Source organism: Vigna angularis, chromosome 6, assembly GCF_016808095.1.
Source record: "Vigna angularis cultivar LongXiaoDou No.4 chromosome 6, ASM1680809v1, whole genome shotgun sequence".
Lineage (NCBI taxonomy): Eukaryota > Viridiplantae > Streptophyta > Magnoliopsida > Fabales > Fabaceae > Vigna > Vigna angularis.
The window spans coordinates 30,387,036-30,405,446 of NC_068975.1; the positions used below are offsets into that span (position 1 = coordinate 30,387,036).

Consider the following 18,411-nt stretch of genomic DNA (forward strand, 5'->3'; position numbering starts at 1 on the left):
ACTTACAAAAATTAAATAAAAATTTATATAAATTCTTTTAATCCAACTAAATATGTTTAAATAATTTAAATTGGGAATGAAAACGAAGATGAAATATACAAGGGCGAGGTACATACTCATCCTCATTTCATATATAATTTTAAAAAAATTAAATATTATTATATTCATACTCATACTTAATCACAAAATAAATTACTCGTAAAGAATTAATACATGCTCATATTATAATTATAAAAATGGATTTATTTGTCATTTTTACTAAGCACGTTATTAAAAAAATATAAACAGCTATTTTCAATTTTGAAAAACAAACCTATAACCCAAAGTTGCTATTTTAGTCGGACAAAAATTTATTTAGGCACGTAAATCAATCATCATTTTGTATGGTATGTTGCAAGTTAAAGTTACAAAGTCTAATTTCAATAAAATTTAATTTTGACAGACATTTATTTAGTTTTAAGGCAGCCACAACAGTTAAATATACATAGAGAGAGTTTCCAAACATAATAAAAAGATACAACATAATAATTATGTGAAAAAAATTTATATTTCCAATTCAAAATCTTAATATAACTAGTTAATAAATTTTTATTTTGTATAATATTTCACTTTTTCATTTATCATGTAAGATTTAGATTTTAATATTATAATGATACTTTTTATGGTTAAGCTTCACTCTCATCATTCGCGTTTTCTTTTTCTTTTCTATATTTGTTTTAGTGCAGTGCGAAGTTAAGGGTTTGTTATGTTGTTTGGTTTGTCCATTCTATAATGTAATGTTCTGTTTTATCTTCATTCTCTCTGTATCCTTATCCTTTGACGCGTAAAACATGGAAAATATCATTTATACAAGTTATATGATTTATTTATTTTTAAAATCTACTATTCAACTTCAATATTTTTAAACACCTCTTCTTATTAATTTCAAACACGGCTTTGACATTTTTAACTATTTCTATATTTTAATTTAAAATGTTCTCACATGATAATATAAATTGTTAAATTATAATGAATAACTTAATCATACGTGTACCTGCCAAAATGGACACAACACAACAAATTAAATTAGAATAAGTTTTTTTTTTCTATATTTTAAAACTCAACTAAAAGTATATGAAAATTATTTTGCAAATGAACTTGAATGTCTCTATGATGCCCATTTTGCTTTAAAGTTCATATTGAAAAGTAAAGGTGATTGATATCTGAAGAATGAATTTTTGAAAGGCGAGTGATGAAGGTCAAAATGGAATTTTACTCTGTCTTATTCATCATTAGGCCACATTTCATAAAATGAATTTTCATAATGTAGTATATAGTAGTAGTAGTGTTTTCATGAACCTACCCTTTTTAATTTTAGTCAACTCCTTCCTTATTTTTTGACTGTAAAATACCTATTATATTTATTATTGTCCTTGTTAATGTTTATTTCATTATTCAATGAGAAAAACAAAAATAATAGGTGGCACTTCACATGAAAAAAGAAAACAATAATTGAACTATAAAATTATAAGACTTTGATAGCCATGTCAAGAATAACGGTTAAATTATTTAAATCAGTTGGCTTTAATAAGTGTTGATAATTGGTAACATTTTTTTTATGAAAGAAAAAACATTTTTTATTTGAATTATCAAATTAATAAACACTGACCTAAATTCCAAGAAATAAATACCTATAAATTTTCACTTATTTTTTCCCCCTCTGTTACGATGGAAAAGAAAACTTTAAAAGCAAAAGAAAAATCCACCTGGAATCCATTTTTGATTTGCTAAGGTGAATCTTTAAAAATGATGTTTTGTCGTATCAATGATTTAATAATGTTTTGAAAAGTTTTTCACCCAAGGAAAAAGTAACGATCTTATGGCCTACCCAGAGAAAATGTAATCCTAAATAACTAAAGTTTCTAAATTCTTTTACTTATATATAACTCACATGACTTTCAAAAAGGAATTCTGTCTTTTCATAAGGTTCACTTCATTGTCATAATTCACAATCAAATTTCTACAAATCAATACAAATACGAAATAGAATGAATATTCACTAAACAATAAGTAAACAGTAACTAATTTATTGTAAAATATTTATTTGTTAAAAATACTATATGGTTTTGTATATACACTTGTGAGAATAAATTAACTGTCTTGACAAATTATTTTTTTTCTATTTAAAAGAATTATGGTGTTAGTATTGATTTTTTTTCGTATCATTAGAGGATAATTTAGCACTTAAATTACCAAATTTGGTACAATTTAAAATTTATATTAACATGATATGATTTCAAAATAAATAAGTCGTGTAAATACGATATAACTTTATTATAATCAAACGAAATTATGTTATCTTTATATAACTTATTTATTCTAAAGTTTTGTCACATTAACCTAATTTTTTTATATTATAGTCGTGTTATGTTAGTATACTTATTTTAAATTATAATTATTTTAAAACTTTTGTAATTTTACAACTAAAATAACCAAATTGGTAATAAATAAATAAATAAATCCAAACATCATAGATTGAGTCATTTCCAAAAATCATTGTTGGAAAGATAATCGATAATGATTAAATATTTTGGTTTTGAATTCTAATTTTTAATACCCAATAATTAGTTTGTAATAATTTATACGGAGATTATAAAAAAATAAAACAAATCATATATATATATATATATATTAATTTTCTTGTAGCCACTATAAATTTATTATATTATTATTATTATTATTATTGATGAGATTGTTATTGTAAAAGTAGATTAATTATTATTTGAATCAACGTACTCTTATACAAAAATTGGATTTCACTCAATACGTTTATTCGATCTGACAGTAATTAAGGTTAAATTAAATGAATGAAAACGAAATTGGAAGAAACTAAGTATGTTCGATTTAGACTGTTTGATGTGGATATGTTATTTTCTTTAATAAAAACTCAAAGAAATAACCGATTCTTTTCTTTTTTTCATGTCTAAAATTTCTAAATTAGGAAAAAAAAATATCATCGTGTTTCAAAATAGAAGACTTTCATACCTTAAAAAATATCCTTTCATTGAATTTTTTATTAATAAAACAGTTTAGATGTATACCATGATTGTCGTATAAATATATTATCTCGGAATACTTCTTATTTATATTATTTTTATTTTATCAGCAAAGCTCGTATATATCTAAAAGTTTACTCAAATTTAATTATTGAAGATGATAAAAACGTGGTAGAAGGAAAGTGATCTCATATAATTTTGTTTCGTAGTAAACATCATCATCATGCACGTAAATACTTATAAATTAATTACATAGCATTAACAAATTACACAATTCATAAATTTTATAAATAATAAAAATTCATTCTCATCATTATGATACCTTTTGATTTATACTACCCAAAACCAAGCTCATCCATTTTTGTGAAGTCAACAAACCATAATAAGATTCTTCTACTTGAATAATGAACCATCCATTTGGAATAAATATATCAATAGATGAATATAAACTCATCTCATGTTCTCAAGATTCAAATTAATGAAAGGAATGATGAAGAAAATACTAAAGTAGAAAATTTATTTTAATGTTTACTTTTTCATGTTATAAAATAAATACAATATTTTTTTATTAGGATACTCTATATTTTTTTCTTCTCTTTTTTATGGTTTTAGTAATTAAGAGAAAAAATGTTTTTTTTTTAATTTTTGTCGTAATTATTTTTGTGATATGGTAAGGACATATCACAAATTTTAAAATAAAAATAAAATATAAATTGTATTGTATGACTATATTAAGTTTAAGAAAAAAGAAAAATATGAATTAGGTTTTACGTTTCAACCACTATTTGACAATTTCTGCTGAGATTCATGCATGTGTGCTGGATGATGCTGACATCTAATATTTAATATTTAACTTTCCTATATAAAACAAAATATCAGCAAAGATCCCTACGTTGTATCTTACCACTTTTTTCATTTTCATTTATTCTTCATTACATACATTTTATAATATTCCGAAACAGTAAAGACACGTCATATGTAATGTAATTCAAAATACCTTAATTAATCCATTAATTACACTCTGCTAATAATAAAGATATAATTTAATTGATGATAAAATCAAATAACCAAACCATTTTATACAAGAGAGAGGAGACTTTTCTTCTATTTGAACCCCACAAAATACTATGCTTGTCCTTTTTATGCATCTAATTTTTCCACGGCCCACACTGAAAACCCAAGTTCATTTTACTTTCTTCACCACTCAAAATAACATTATTTTCACCCCTCAATTTAAATACAACTATCATCCTTTTATAAAACTAAACCAACTCACAAATTTTATACGTATCTCAAGGGTGTTGCTCCCTCCACCACCACCACTTCTCCCTTCACCTCTCCAACCTTCTGCAAAAAAAATTTAATTACAAAAATAACCTTTTTTTACTTTTAACCTTATTTATTTACTTTAAACTCAAACCCTATCTTTCTACCCATTTTTACTTTTCACTCAGTCTCACCTCCCAACTCTCCTTCTCTCTCTTTTCATATTCCCACCCCTCCAAACTCCACCACATCCGTTTGTTTTAATTACAAAAATATTAATATAATAAATTTATATATTTCATATAATGAAACTAATAAATAATTTTTTATATAATTATAAAATTGTTAGAGAATACAAAAACCATATATAAAAAATATATATTATACAAAAACATTAAAACCAAAAACTAATTATATATAACTGCAAAATACAAAAAAATATAAATATAAACTAATAACAATAAAGATCTTCAAAAATACATTATTAAAATACATCAAAAATATATTCAAAAATAATACATCAAAACATATAAATTACATTATTAAAATATCTTCAAAATTAATATATAAAAATAAACTAGAAAATAAACATGTAACTTTAAAGGGATGCTCACATCCGTCAACGGATGTCAACATCCGTTTAAGGCAAAACGGATATCGACATCCGTTTTCCCTTAAACGGATGTTGACATCCGCTGAGGGATGCTCACACCCGTTTAAAGATTATACGTTTATTTTTTTAGGGTTTATTATGCACCTTCACAACGAATCCTTCAAGCACCACCACACCACCACCCCACCACCACACACCGATCTTGGCACGGCTGATCAATTGCTTCCACCACCACTTGCAATCTCTCACTAAGCACACCAGCTAATGAAAGTCCACCACACTCTGAGACCACAATTCTATCACAATTAAAGAATGAGAGAAAGAAGTGAAACGTGAAAAAGAGGAAGAAGAACACAATAAAACAATGAGGGAACGAACAATAAAGAGGAAGATGAGTTGTCGCTGCATACATGTAGAGGATTGAAGTGGGTAGAGGTTAAAAAATATTAACTCTAACATTTTACTAAGGGTAAAATAGGAATGGGAAAATAAAGAGAGGGGTAAAACAAGAATAGGGTGGTGGATGGAACAAGGGATGGTGGTGGAGGGAGCAACACCCGAATCTTAATTACCTGAATTAAATATTAAACATAAATTCAATTTAATCATAACTTTCAATTTTTTCACATGTTTATATGATCGCATGCATATAAACAAAACTCCTTTCAAATAGATTATTTATTACTTTTTATACACAGTGATGTTAATTTCACCTACACCATTACAAGATATACATTATTTCCCATTCCTAGTTAGAGTTGGTGCACCATCTGATTTTTTTTCTTCCAAATCTCACAAATAAGTTTCGAGTATGACATCCAATGTAACACTTGATTTGAGTGATATAAACTTTGAACTTCACAAATATTCTCTCCCTTTTATCTTTAATCAGTATAAATCCTTGCCTTTGAACTGATTTTTAAACCAAGTCAAACTTAAAAAAAAAACAAAACTACATTAAATAAACATCACACATATGCAGTGTTTTGTCTTTCTTATCTTTGTTTTGTTGGTTGTGTGAAGAAATAATGTTTTGTATAATCTTTTCAAGTTCTATAAGATTACAGTTCTAGCTATAGATATCGAAGACAGGAGGGATGGCCTAGAAAAAAATAGCCTCAAGAAATGCATTGGTCTACATAAAACAATAGTTGTAATATCAAAGTCTATAACCATGCAAATGCTTGGCCCATCTTCTAGCCATGTAAGGATCATGAAAATCCCAACTTTCAACACTGCTAGTCCTGCCACCACCACCACCTGTGTTCATATCCCTCACTGTTTCTTCACCATCTTCTGAAGCATCACCTTTATGTTCTCCAACACCTACAACAGTTTCCCCTGTCCTTCTAACACACTCATCAATTTCACCTTCAATGTAGCTATATTCCACATACACATGAGTGCAGTCACCAAGGTCTAACAGAATCCTTCTTTCTTCTCCACCTCTTATCTCTCCAATCCTTATGACTCTGCCACTGCCAACTTCCTCTCCAGCCCCACATATTCTCAGCTGGATTTCTCGCACAATGCCTCCCAGCATCTTGGCCAAGAACTCCTCAAACTCTTGTATGACAAATCCACTAGAAGTGCCAAAGCCAAATCCCACATGAAATCTATGAATTGGAGTAGATGGTAGTTCCATGCTCACAGCATGGTATGGTCTAGTAGGATTATCTGATAAGTGCAGGATGCATGATTCGGGGTTCTTGTGCACACGGTCTTCAAGTATCTTTATCCCTTTCTTCAACCCTTCAACTGGATCAGCTTGCCCCATGTAAAACAAGCGGTCAATCACTTGAAGGGCTGTGCGCTTTCCATAAGATGTCATGCGTCTTAAGGGGAACACACGAGCCGCGGCTGAGGAATATGTAACAATGGCCAACCTGTCTATCTGTCTCAGGGAGAAAACCACAAGAGCCATTGCTTGTTTGAGAAGTCTTAGGTGTGGTCCATTTGGACTAGCCACCAAGACCAAATCAGTGGCTCGTTCGTGGGTGAGTTTCACAGAGAGATAGGCTCTATTTGAGGAAGGGCACATGATATAAGGTGTTTGCATTGGTGGAGATTGTACATGTGATGAGGAGCTGCAAGTTAAAGGGTGGAGTGATAAATGGCAAGGACATGAGGCATGTTTGGTCACTTGCAAAGCTGGATGATAACTGGTTGGTGCATTTGGTGGAATAGGCACAAGAGAGAAACTCAGCTTGGGACTGTCAGGTGCGTCATCAGGTTCAACAGGATCATCATCATCATAGCGTGCGGAGCGTAGAAGAGATCGGCGATGAACACGGAAGGTAGCAATGGAATCATCAAGGATTCGAAGAATGGGATCACTTTGGTTGGAAGAAGTGAAAGGCCCACTAAGGTTGTTGTTTAGGTTGCGAGGGAGCTGAGTCCAATGGGCACGGCAAATGGGGCAAGTGACACTTCCATGGCGGACATTGGAAGAGATGCAGGCAAAATGGAATGCATGAGAGCACTGAGCAGTGAATATAGCTTGACCAGGACTGCTTCCCTTGCTGTGGTAACTAAGAGGATCTAAACATATTGCACACAAATTCTGCAGACAAACAAAACGAAGGAGGTGAGTCAAACGAACACTCTGTCAAGGAACAAGCATGCATTCATGAATAGTAGGAAGAAATACAATAATACATTCATAGTTTCGACCAAGAATGATGTTTGTTACAAATTGACCAGAAAGACAGACAGTGAGATTTGACTCAGGAACACACTAACCAAGAAAATGAATGTTCTGCTGTGTTTGCTTGTTAGTTTGAAGCTTCTAGTAGCATAGATGCATGTACATAACATGCATAGGTCCAATATTTTCAAAGCTAACCGTACCATGGCAGAAGAAGAAAATAAAAGAACAACTCCCATATATTCAAAGTGATATCACATTCTACTCATTTTGAGAAGGAATTAACTAGATTGTGATGATAGTGTAAAATATGGATTGCATTTATGACGATATTGCTGACTTCTGTAATAATTGTTTAAGAAGTCTTATCTTGCATGATTTCTAATCGGTGGATGTATAAAAGTCTTTATAGCGATAATGAATCAGAATTAAAGAGGCATTTTTAATGAAAAGAAAGTGGCATACAGACAAAGTTGTGATAAAACCAGATGAAGATTGAAGAAAATACATACTATATGGCAAATCGTATCACTCTAGTGGTTTTCATGCCAACATTCATACAAAATTACATGATTTAATCAACTAATCACTTTTTACCATTGGATTAAAGTACACAGAGAAAGTTGCGGTAAATTAAAAACGAGATTCCAAACTCAAAGTGACAATGGATTGTGTTCTTAACAAAAGTTCATTCCCTTCATTATGAAGCTATTGGATGAAAGACATGTGTATAGCATATATAATATCCAGAGAGGTTTTCACGACAATAGAAGGAAAAGCATGATCATGCATGTAGTGGCAGGTGAAACTTCCCAACGTGGGGTCAGCATTTAATGAATTGATTCTTGGCTTCACTAATGTGCCATGTGCAGGTGTTCACATGCCAGTATCTTCTATTAACCACCTTCGGTGTTCTATATATATTTCAGTACCAAAATAAATGATTTAAAGCCATTCGGCCAAATCACAGCACGAGACAAATAATAAAGCAAAAGGGTAGTTAAAAAGAAGAATTAAGAATCAATTACAAAAAAGCAAGAAAAGAAAAAAGAAAAAATGTTCCACAAGGTCAAACTTTTAGGTTCATTGGATTCCGAAGTGTTTCAAAGCAATAATAGACCGAATGCACAGATAGAAAACGCATGAAAGAATTGAGTACCAAAATGTCTAGTAGCTAGAAGTTGAAGAGTTACTTTAATCCTAAACGCATAAAAGTATTATTAAATCTCCAAGTTACGTTACCTCGGTAGAATCAACAATGTTAATGATTATTAATTTGCCAACCAAGTAAAATGAAAAGTCATGTGGTGGTTTAAGGAACTGAAAGTGAATTACCTTGCCATGAAGCTCATTGTTGATGTTGGTACTGATACCAGAATCTGTTTCCTCCATTACCTCCCCTGGGGAATTTTTTGTTCTTGATGGAGACACAAATGAAGAAATTGAGGTCTGCAAACAAACAACAATAATGACATTAATAACCACGACAAATTCATAAACAATCCATGTCACACCACCTTAATCACTATAATCAAAAAGCATTATCAGAGAAAAACAAAAGGGAAATCCCAAAAATCAAGTAGGAAAGGGCATTCCCAAATCCATGATTTCACAGCCCAAAACCGACGATGGATGAAGAGGGCCATCCAATTGAACACCAATTTAGTAAAATTGCAGTCCATCCCAAAATGCAGATAAAGTTTGAATCTTTCCCCAAAATGCAAACACCCAAAGAAGAAAGAAATGCAGAGTGTTGAGAAAAGGGAAAGTGGGAGTTTACAGTGGCAGATAGACTACAAGACGTGTCAATGGATACTGGATCCACCAAAGCCTTTCTCCTCGAGAATGAGCCACATGCATATGCTGCTGCCACAGCCACCTTCCTTGCTGCTTCTTTCAGCTTTGAAGTCCCTCTTCTTCCCCCTCCTCCTTCTCCCATTCTCTCCTTTCTTTTCACTATCTCAGTTGTTTGTGTCAAAGCTTAGAGTGTTAGAGGGTTACCCTCTGAAGCTTTTTTGTGTTTGTGTCTCTGATGAGGCCACAACTGATGCAGAGGAACAGATGAGAGAGAGAAAGAGAGAGAAAAGAAAAGAGACAAGGAGCTCTGCAAAATTCAGCAATGAGCAGCTTCTGTTGCCGTCGCTGCTGTTACTTTTGTAAGTCACTATTATTGTTGTTGTGTTCTTTCTTCATCAGCACCACACACACGCTTATATAACATAAGTACATTACATTTCACAACCGCTTCTAAGCACTGCCACCCCTACATCATTATTATATTTGCCTATGCTCAATCACATTTACCAATAAAAAAAATAACCCCTTTTTGTTTTTACCTTCTTACACTCTCTTCAACTTCAAACCAACAAGCCACCCTAATTCCCATTTTTTGCTTTGATCCATAAAGATTAGTTTTTTTTTTGTTTTTTTTTTAATTTTGCGTGTAAGGGACAATGCTGTAATGGTATTTTTTATTTATATATATTAAATCTGTTGAAAATTATCTTTTACCGGAGGATCTGTCCAATTAACTATATTTATGTGGAATATTGGATATTTTTTCATTCAGATTACTCAAAGTTGATATCTTTTAAAGGTTTAAATCCAAATATTCATAAATAAAAAGAGTCCGGCATACATTTAGGTATGTACAAATTTAAATCAGTTGAACCAGACTGAAAAAAATGTTAGGCGTTGAACACCTTTTTGAATGGAGAAAAAAAATTGTATAAAGTTGAATATTTGATATGTGTTTATGAAAGTGTGGGTGATTAAATGATTTAAAATGCTAAAAAATGTTATTTGATAGTTATTGAAAAAGAGTGTGAGAACCATATTTGCCATTTTGGGGAAACAACAGTATTCTTGTCAAAGATTGTAATTTGATTGCTTTGAAAGGAAAATTGAAGTTTGGCTTGACAGTTTCTACTTCAAGTCATAGATTTAGATCCTATGGGTTACCTTTTTTCATGGGAAACTGACCAAAGCAAATTTTAGTTAATTAGTCTACAATTTGTAGCATCAAGCATCAATGTTACTTGCATCTAAAACGATATTTTAGTAAACAGAATAAAAGGGTGTTGAAATTGATGGAATAGCATGAAATGAGGAGGAAGGAAAAGGACCAATTTGGCCCTTTACAAAAACAATGATATTATGGGGCCATCCCACTAAAAACCTAATTGACCAATAGAAGTTGTTTACAGCAATAGTGAGATCCCTCCACTTGGACCACGCTTATATTTTCATCCATTTTTTCTTCCACTTTTTTTTTTTTTTTTGCAATGTTTATTCAAAAAATACTTTGGTTTTGAAAATTCTATGTATGCATCAAGTTTATGCACTTTTTGAGGAAAAAAAACACATTTTTATGGACCTAAATCTAGAGCTTGTGAAACATAATGACAATTTATGGGATGACTTCAATCATGACAAGTTTCCATTAGATTTAAAGCAGTTCACCCCACATTCCACACAGGGAATTGGGTCCACCAGTTTATAGCACAGGGACACATTTTTTTTTTCTTATTCTTCTTTTTCCCTTTTAAACATAGTAGCAGCAGCAATGTCCAATCTTTAATATTGGTACCATTTTTCAGCATGCGTTAGCTACAACTTAGAATCACTTTGGTACCAACTTGTTTCAGAAAAAAAAAATTAAACTCGTGAATTGCCTCACAAGAGTCAAAACAGAGATCTGATTTGCTGGCAGGATTGAAAAGCAAAGTCATGGAGAGGGAGAAAAATGGGGAAAATATATAAAAAAGAAATGAGAGAGAAAAAGAGAAGGGTCAAAAGGGTTCCAAGAGGTGGGGAAAATGACCGTTTTATTTGAATTTAAAGGTTCATGGCATTGATCCATAAGAACTTCCATAATTCCATTCTTTGGCTTTTTCTCCTTCTTCTTCTTTTTCTTTTAATGTAAATAAAAAAATGGCCATTTATTTGCAATGCAAAGGTGGTCAAAGCAAGAGAGACTAATGGGTTGGCTCCAAAATGCTTTTCTTGCATTGGTTGTATTCCACTTGTCTTCTTCATATACTTACATGAGCTACACAATATATCTCTCTTTTTTCCTTTTTCTATATTCTTCTTCTTTTATAGCTCTTGCATATTTATTGTTTAGCTTTTTAGGTTAGACACCTAATTGCTTCTCTCTTTGTTGGTGGAATTATTTGGATTAAGGGTACTTAAGATTCACTTTATAGTATTATTTAGATTCATCAGATATGATTTTTATTTATTATTATGCCCAGCATTGAGTTGAAAATATAATTTTTAATTTTAGACTTACTCTCATTGAAACTATTAATGCTTAGTTCAGTCAAGTTATTTGCTTCATGTATATTTTTAGTTCAATTCTAGTCATTTTAACACCTATTATCTAAACAAAAGTCATCTTAATACAAATCCATATTGAAAGACCACTAGAATTTCTAGTGGGTGACTGGCATGGTATGTTTTTTATCTAATCATAATTTAATTTGACGTACTTAGTTAAATAAAGTTTTAATTTTTTTCTTCTGGGGAAAATTGTAATTAAGTAAAACTATCCAGACTGTAAGTCATAGGATTAACTGATATGGTTAAGCTAGTTGTGAATTTTCTTATTTGAATAGCCAAGTGAAAAAAAAAAGGTAAAGTGAAATTTATTTGATCATAATAAAGCATACTGTGAAAGAAAAAAAAGAGAGAAGGGGACTCAAAAGGGGTTATTCTGTAGTGTAGTTTGATTTGTGCTTTTGCATGCTTGCTGTTGCTTAGTTTCTTTCCATTCCCTTTGATCAGAAAAAGGATGAGTCGTCCCATTGATGATTAAACCGCGTTAAAATAATAGGTCTTCTTTGAACTACTGCCCTAGGTGACAATCAAATGCCTCTTTCCTCCTTTTCCCTTTTTTTCCCTTCCCAATTCTCTTTTCTTTTCTCCCAAAAATCCACAAGAGGGTCCCAAAATATTACCTACATATTAGGTTACTGTTTCAGATCAGATAAATACCATAAAGTATCTATATCGGTAGAAAAAAAATAAAATAAAAAAACATAAGAATCCTAAATAAAGTAATATTTTACCACTCCTTGAGAGATGTTTAAATTACAAATGTCTCCCTCCTCTTCCTTTTATATAATTTAGTCCATTTTAAAGTAAATGAATTTGTTAGTAGTAGTGAGTAATTATGAACAAACCTCTCAATTTAAAGGTTTTCTTCTTTTTTTTCTTTCTTCAACTTTTAAGGGCATGGAGAGATGCATTTGAATCCTGTGCTATCAATTTTTGGACTTCAGCAGAGAAAACAGTATTTTGAATCATACCACCAATCCTTTTTCAATCTTTGTTCAGAATCTTCATTTCAACTTTTAAAGTGATAAAGTTTGCATTAGAGGTTCTAAACTAACTTTAGATAATGCAGAGTGTTATAAGATGAGAAAAAAGTTAACCTATATGAATGTAGATTATACTATAGCAGTTATATTATAACATCTTAAACTAAATCTATCAGGGTTTGAACTTTGGATCATGCTCACCAGGATGGATTTTTTGAGTTAACTAATGCACTAGACAACAATCTAAGCAATCAGCTAAGAAATCAAACGTGTACTGAAATTATTATTACGAGTACAAACGTATTAGCAGAGCAAGTTTGTGTCCAAGTACAAATATTATCTTTTTCTTTTGTGTCCATAAGTTATTTGGAATGGTTAGGTAGTGATGATGCTCCTTCTCACATGCTTCAGGCAAGACATATAACAAGAAGACAAATGACAAAAAACCAACAATTCAAATTTAATAGGTACGAGCTTGTATTGAGTTGTCGAGGTAATCAATCACTAAACTTGAATGTGCTAATTTTAATGCAGATTCAGGTTTATTCATAATTGTGGGGTATGAGAAGTGTATCAAAATTGGATAGTTTGTCTTGAAAGCAAGTGGTTATAATAGAGCCAGAAAACGATGGATGCACCAAAGGAAAATAATGACAGTACTGAGAACTTAGGGAATCTCTTTTTGTGAATGACATGGGAAAGCTATTGGTGATCCTCTCTTGCCTCTCAAAAGAAGGTAAAGGGGAAAGTTTCCTTGTGTTTGCAAAAACTTGCTGCTTGCTAGCCTACAAAGAACAAATATGTCTGATTGCTTGTTCAAATAGTTCAGTTTGACCTGGTCAAAGTACAAGGGAGTTGAACTTGGATCATTGGAACATCAACTTATTTGGAACTCAATTCAACCTTTTGAAATACTTTTTAACTTGTTTCAATAAGCTTTTATTGTCAAATTGTTGTCCTAAATATACGGTGGACGTAATTCAATTGACTATACGTGTTGAATTTATAAGAAGAATTCAGTGTTGGGTTCTGATAAAAAAATTCTCCATAAAAAAGAGTTCTGGGTTTTAAATATGACTAATGAACCAGAAGAGACTTAAACTCGTTAGCAAACTTCAGAATCTCACAGAAGAAGCTAAGACTCACGTTAGATGATTAAAAAAAAAACCATGTCATAAGGCTCATGTAATAATTAGTATTATTAAACTGTTTATTGTGCAGTTTGAGCATATGTTTTAATCTTATTTCAAGATGCTGCCGTCTGTGTCCGTATCTTCTTTCTTAGTCATGAATAATTTTTCCTTAATACATGCACCATATTTCCCGGTGGTTGTTAATAGGTCAGGTCACAAGACTTAACTCACAAGAGGCCGAGGTTTGTCATTTTCTAATTGTTTGACGCCCCTCACTTTTCATAGTCCATTAATCATAATGCAACTGGATTTCAAGGTCACTTCTGAATCTTTTCGTTCCTACCTGTACCACTGCATAAAGAAAAAGAAAGAGTTATATTCACAGCTTTTAGAAATCCCATGATTAGAACAGAAGGGCAAATCATTAGCTCATTTGAATTTGATTTGGACTTTGGAACTGAACGGTTAGCAACAATTTCACTTTTTACCTTTTCAGTTCACTATATAGTTATGTTCCTATGCAATAACATAAAACACCTTAACTTAACTGTTGTGTGTCAACTTTGTATTCTCACAAATTTTGCGGTTCTCATAAAGTTTCCAACACTCAATCATTTATATCATGCTAAATAGCTCACCAAGTTTAAAAGAACTAATCAGTGGCGTTCATAATAACACTATAAAGTGTACATTTTTTATGTTAGATGTAACTTGGGTTAGTACTTAATTGCTTGAGAACTAATCTACTAGCAACATGTTCTCTAGTGTAGAACCCATTTCCGTCATCAAAGGTTGAAGATTCTGTTGTAACAATCTGTAAATTTCCTCAATCTGGGGATGAGATCTTTCCCCAACAACAAATACATGATTTTTCCCTTTTATCTGTATTTGACTATATCCTGGATTTTTCTTTAGATATCTCTCTTTCATTCTTTTCCTAACTTGTGCAAATTCATCCCATTGACCCTCTGCAGCATATGTATGGGCTAGTAGTACATACCCCCCTGAACTAGATGGCTCTAGCTCTAATAGTTTCTCACCAACGGAATTTGCCATTACAACATCCCCATGTAGCCTACACGCACCAAGCAAAGCCATAAGAACAGCTTCATCTCTCTCGGAAGGAGGAATAGTGGACACTACATCCATTGCTTCATCCATAAGTCCTGCTCTACTTAGAATGTCTACAAGGCAGGAATAGTGCTCCGCCTTAGGATTTAAATTATAAGTACCCTTGATTGAGTCAAACAGTCTTCTACCTTGGTTAACAAGACCAGCATGGCTACAAGCTGACAAGAGTCCCACAAAGGTGACCTCATCTGGCTTAATTCCTGATACTAGCATGCTTGCGAATACCTGCAAGGCATGGTGACCATGTCCATGATTTGAATAAGATACTATCATGGCAGTCCATGACACTACATCTTTTGACTTTAGTAGCTCAAAAACAAGCCTAGCTGAACAAAGATCTCCACTTTTGGAGTACAACGTAATAAGTGCATTTGTAAGCCATGTGTTGGGCTCAAACCCGAGCCGTATGACCATTGCATGAGCTTGTATGAGTTCCACCATGCCATCACAGGAAGTTAATACGCTAGTCATAGTGGTTTCATTGGGTCTAACGCAAGATCTTAACATCAAAACAAACAGACATAAGGCTTCTGCTACATCACCATTCCTTGCGTAGCCACCGATCATTGTGTTCCAACAGCCAACTTTCTTCTCCGGCACCAGGTTGAAAATCAAGCGAGCTTCGTCCATGTGACCCTCATCAACACATGCACTGATCATTGCAGTCCATGCAGCCATATCTTTATGAGGCATGAGATCAAAATACTTCCTAGCAATCCCAATCATCTTGTTTTGTGCCAAACCCGAAACCATAGCCGTCCACGAAACATGATTCCTATCCGGCATTGATTCAAACAAACTTATAGCCTCATTCACTCTATTGACCCTCAAACAACCTGAGATCATGATGTTCCAAGAACGAACATTCCTTTCAGGCATTTCAAGGAAGAGCTTATAAGCCTCATCAAAGCAGTCATTGTCAAGATATGCCTTGACCATCGCTGTCCAAGCTATGATATTCTTTTCAGGCATGAGATCAAAATACTTTCGAGCATGATCCATCAACCCATTGCGAGCAAAACCTGAAACCACCGCAGTCCAGGACACAACGTTTCTCTCAGGCATTTGATCAAACAAGTGCAAAGCCTCGTCAATTCTTCCATAACTAAAATACCCAGAAATCAAACTAGTCCAAGAAAAGGCATTCCTATGACTCATACTATCGAACACCATACGAGCTTCATCCAAGCGACCAACTTTAGCATACCCATCAATCATTGCGGATTCTGCAACAACGTTTTTTTGTGGCATTGCTCTGAACACTGTTTCGGCTCCAAGTAGGTCCTTGTTCTTCAAATAAACAGTAATCATCGAATTGTACGAAACATCATCTCGTTGGTGCATTTCGTCGAACAACTTCTTCGCGTCTTCGAGCTTGCCCTGGCGACCCAAGATCGTTATCTCCGCATTGAGTCTGTGGAGTGCATCATCCGTAGACCTCGGCGTTAAGCTCAAATTATTGGGTATTAAAAGGGTTCCGGGGTTTGAAATCTCAGCCCCATTGAAAATTTTACGCAGACCCTTTTCTCGGTAACTGGAAAATGATGCTGTGAAATGCCTCAGTAAACGATAACTAGGCCGACAAATTCTCCGTCCGTGCTGACAGACACACATGTTCATCATCAGTACTGGATTTAAACGTAGATTCTTATCATTTAGTATATATGTTTAGAATTGTAAAAACCGGTATAAAAAAGTAGCTAGTTTAGAATCAAAATTGTTTTGCAATAGTAAGTTTGGTATAAACTAAAGAGATAACAAAATGAAAACGAAGAAGACATAAGTTTGAAAAAAAAAAAGTTAAATTTCTTTTCATAGTTTTATTCCTTATCCTTTATCCTCATCAAACATATCACATATCATAGTATTATTCCATTCTTATCTTTATTTTTTAATATTATAATTATAATTATTAGAACAAGAAAAAATAAATTTGTGAAATCTGTTTGAAATGATGATTGTTGGGAATGAAAAGAGAAGGTGTTTACATATAACTTTATATGCATGTTAAATATTTGGGCTGATAAATGTGTTCATATGGGACAAGCTCATGCAACCAATAAGATAAAAAAGCAACCTCAAACCAATTATTGTTATTGTTACGATGTAATAATACCAAAGGTTGAAATATCCAAGCACCAGATTATTGTCTTCTTGGGGGATTCGCCCTGATAGATCGATCGGGTACATACTCAACAATTTCATTTGTAAAAGAAAATACTATTTATTATCTGTCTTATTATTTATTGGATACTCCAAATATTTTAAAACAATATTTTATACAAAGGTTGAAATACCCATTATTGCATTATTGGACCTCACTCTCACAAACTGCATTATCTGACTGTTTTCTTCAATTTTTATTTGAAAGGAATAAAACAAATTAGAAATTTGTTTTCTCAAACTTTTTCTTCTGTTTTTCATTTCCTTTTAATTTAAATTTAATCTATCTTCTCAAATTTAAATTTATAACTTCATAGATTAAAAAACTTTAATTTATCAAATTAATCAAATCAATTATAATTTTTTCTGATTTCCATACTATTTTTTCTTAATCCAAATTTCAATATCTGTTTTCTTTTCATTCCTTTTTTTTTCTTTTTCTTATTTTTTTAAATTCACTTCCCAGTCTACACACAATGTGAGAATTTAAAGAAATCTACTTAGGTTAATATTTTCGAACAAATTCTTTAACTAAAATAAAAATCATATATGTTTATATCTGCTTATTTTATTTTATTTTATTTTATATTAATATCAATGATGATGCAGGAGAATTTCATACAAAAATAGAAAGAAAAAATAGTTTTATAATGTCGTGTTTTTAAATGGTATTTGCTAAGCAAATAATTAGTGTTTGAGAGTCATGGTGCGATGAAAAATATTATTTTAAACTTTTATTTTCTTTTCAACACTTTTAAATTTATTAATCATTGAAATTACTTTTTAATTTGCAAGTGAAGTCTGTTTTTTTAAGCAATTTCTTTATATACGCTCAAGTGAAGAAACCTAATAAGTAATAAAGAATTTTGTTTCTCAACTCTATATGTATAAGCATTTTTAATTCTTTTATTCTCTAATGTTTATCTTTGTTAATAAACTTTTTAGTTTTCATCATATAAAAAAGAAACTACCTAGGATAAGATGAAAATTTCAAAATGTTTTTATCATATGCTTATAATAATTAATAAAAATAATGTTTTTATAATTATTTTCTACCCATTTATTTATAATTTTATTTTCTATTTTATGACTATTTGTC

General features: G+C 31.8%; 2 protein-coding genes across 3 annotated transcripts; both read right to left on the reverse strand.

Moving 5' to 3' along the window:
* Nucleotides 1-5,771: 5,771 nt before the first annotated feature.
* LOC108340971 (probable E3 ubiquitin-protein ligase WAVH2) lies at nucleotides 5,772-9,797 on the reverse strand. The gene is made up of 3 exons (XM_017578561.2): nucleotides 9,342-9,797; nucleotides 8,897-9,010; nucleotides 5,772-7,477 (listed from the first exon to the last, which is right to left on the reverse strand). The coding sequence occupies exons 1-3, from the start codon at nucleotides 9,498-9,500 to the stop codon at nucleotides 6,074-6,076; spliced, it is 1,677 nt and encodes a 558-aa protein (XP_017434050.1). The 5' UTR covers nucleotides 9,501-9,797; the 3' UTR covers nucleotides 5,772-6,073.
* Nucleotides 9,798-14,053: 4,256 nt separating this feature from the next.
* LOC108342427 (pentatricopeptide repeat-containing protein At1g09410, mitochondrial) lies at nucleotides 14,054-17,096 on the reverse strand. Of its 2 annotated transcripts, XM_052879070.1 has the most exons (2): nucleotides 15,019-17,096; nucleotides 14,054-14,369 (listed from the first exon to the last, which is right to left on the reverse strand). In XM_052879070.1, exons 1-2 carry the CDS (start codon nucleotides 16,770-16,772, stop codon nucleotides 14,336-14,338), a joined length of 1,788 nt encoding a protein of 595 aa, XP_052735030.1. In that variant the 5' UTR covers nucleotides 16,773-17,096; the 3' UTR covers nucleotides 14,054-14,335. The 2 variants fall into 2 exon arrangements, with proteins under 2 accessions (XP_052735030.1, XP_017435691.1); XM_017580202.2 differs by lacking the exon at nucleotides 14,054-14,369 and having other exon boundaries at nucleotides 14,397-17,096.
* Between the last annotated feature and the right edge of the window lie 1,315 nt (nucleotides 17,097-18,411).

What these genes read in the sequence shown, in the direction of transcription:
- LOC108340971 (XM_017578561.2), bottom strand. Translation starts at nt 9,500, where the DNA reads ATGGGAGAAGGAGGAGGGGGAAGAAGAGGGACTTCAAAGCTGAAAGAA. An exon ending in CTTGTAGTCTATCTGCCACT is followed by an intron (nt 9,011 to 9,341) that starts GTAAACTCCCAC and finishes GTTTGTTTGCAG; the next exon opens with ACCTCAATTTCTTCATTTGT. An exon ending in ACAATGAGCTTCATGGCAAG is followed by an intron (nt 7,478 to 8,896) that starts GTAATTCACTTT and finishes GTTTGTCTGCAG; the next exon opens with AATTTGTGTGCAATATGTTT.
- LOC108342427 (XM_017580202.2), bottom strand. Translation starts at nt 16,772, where the DNA reads ATGATGAACATGTGTGTCTGTCAGCACGGACGGAGAATTTGTCGGCCT.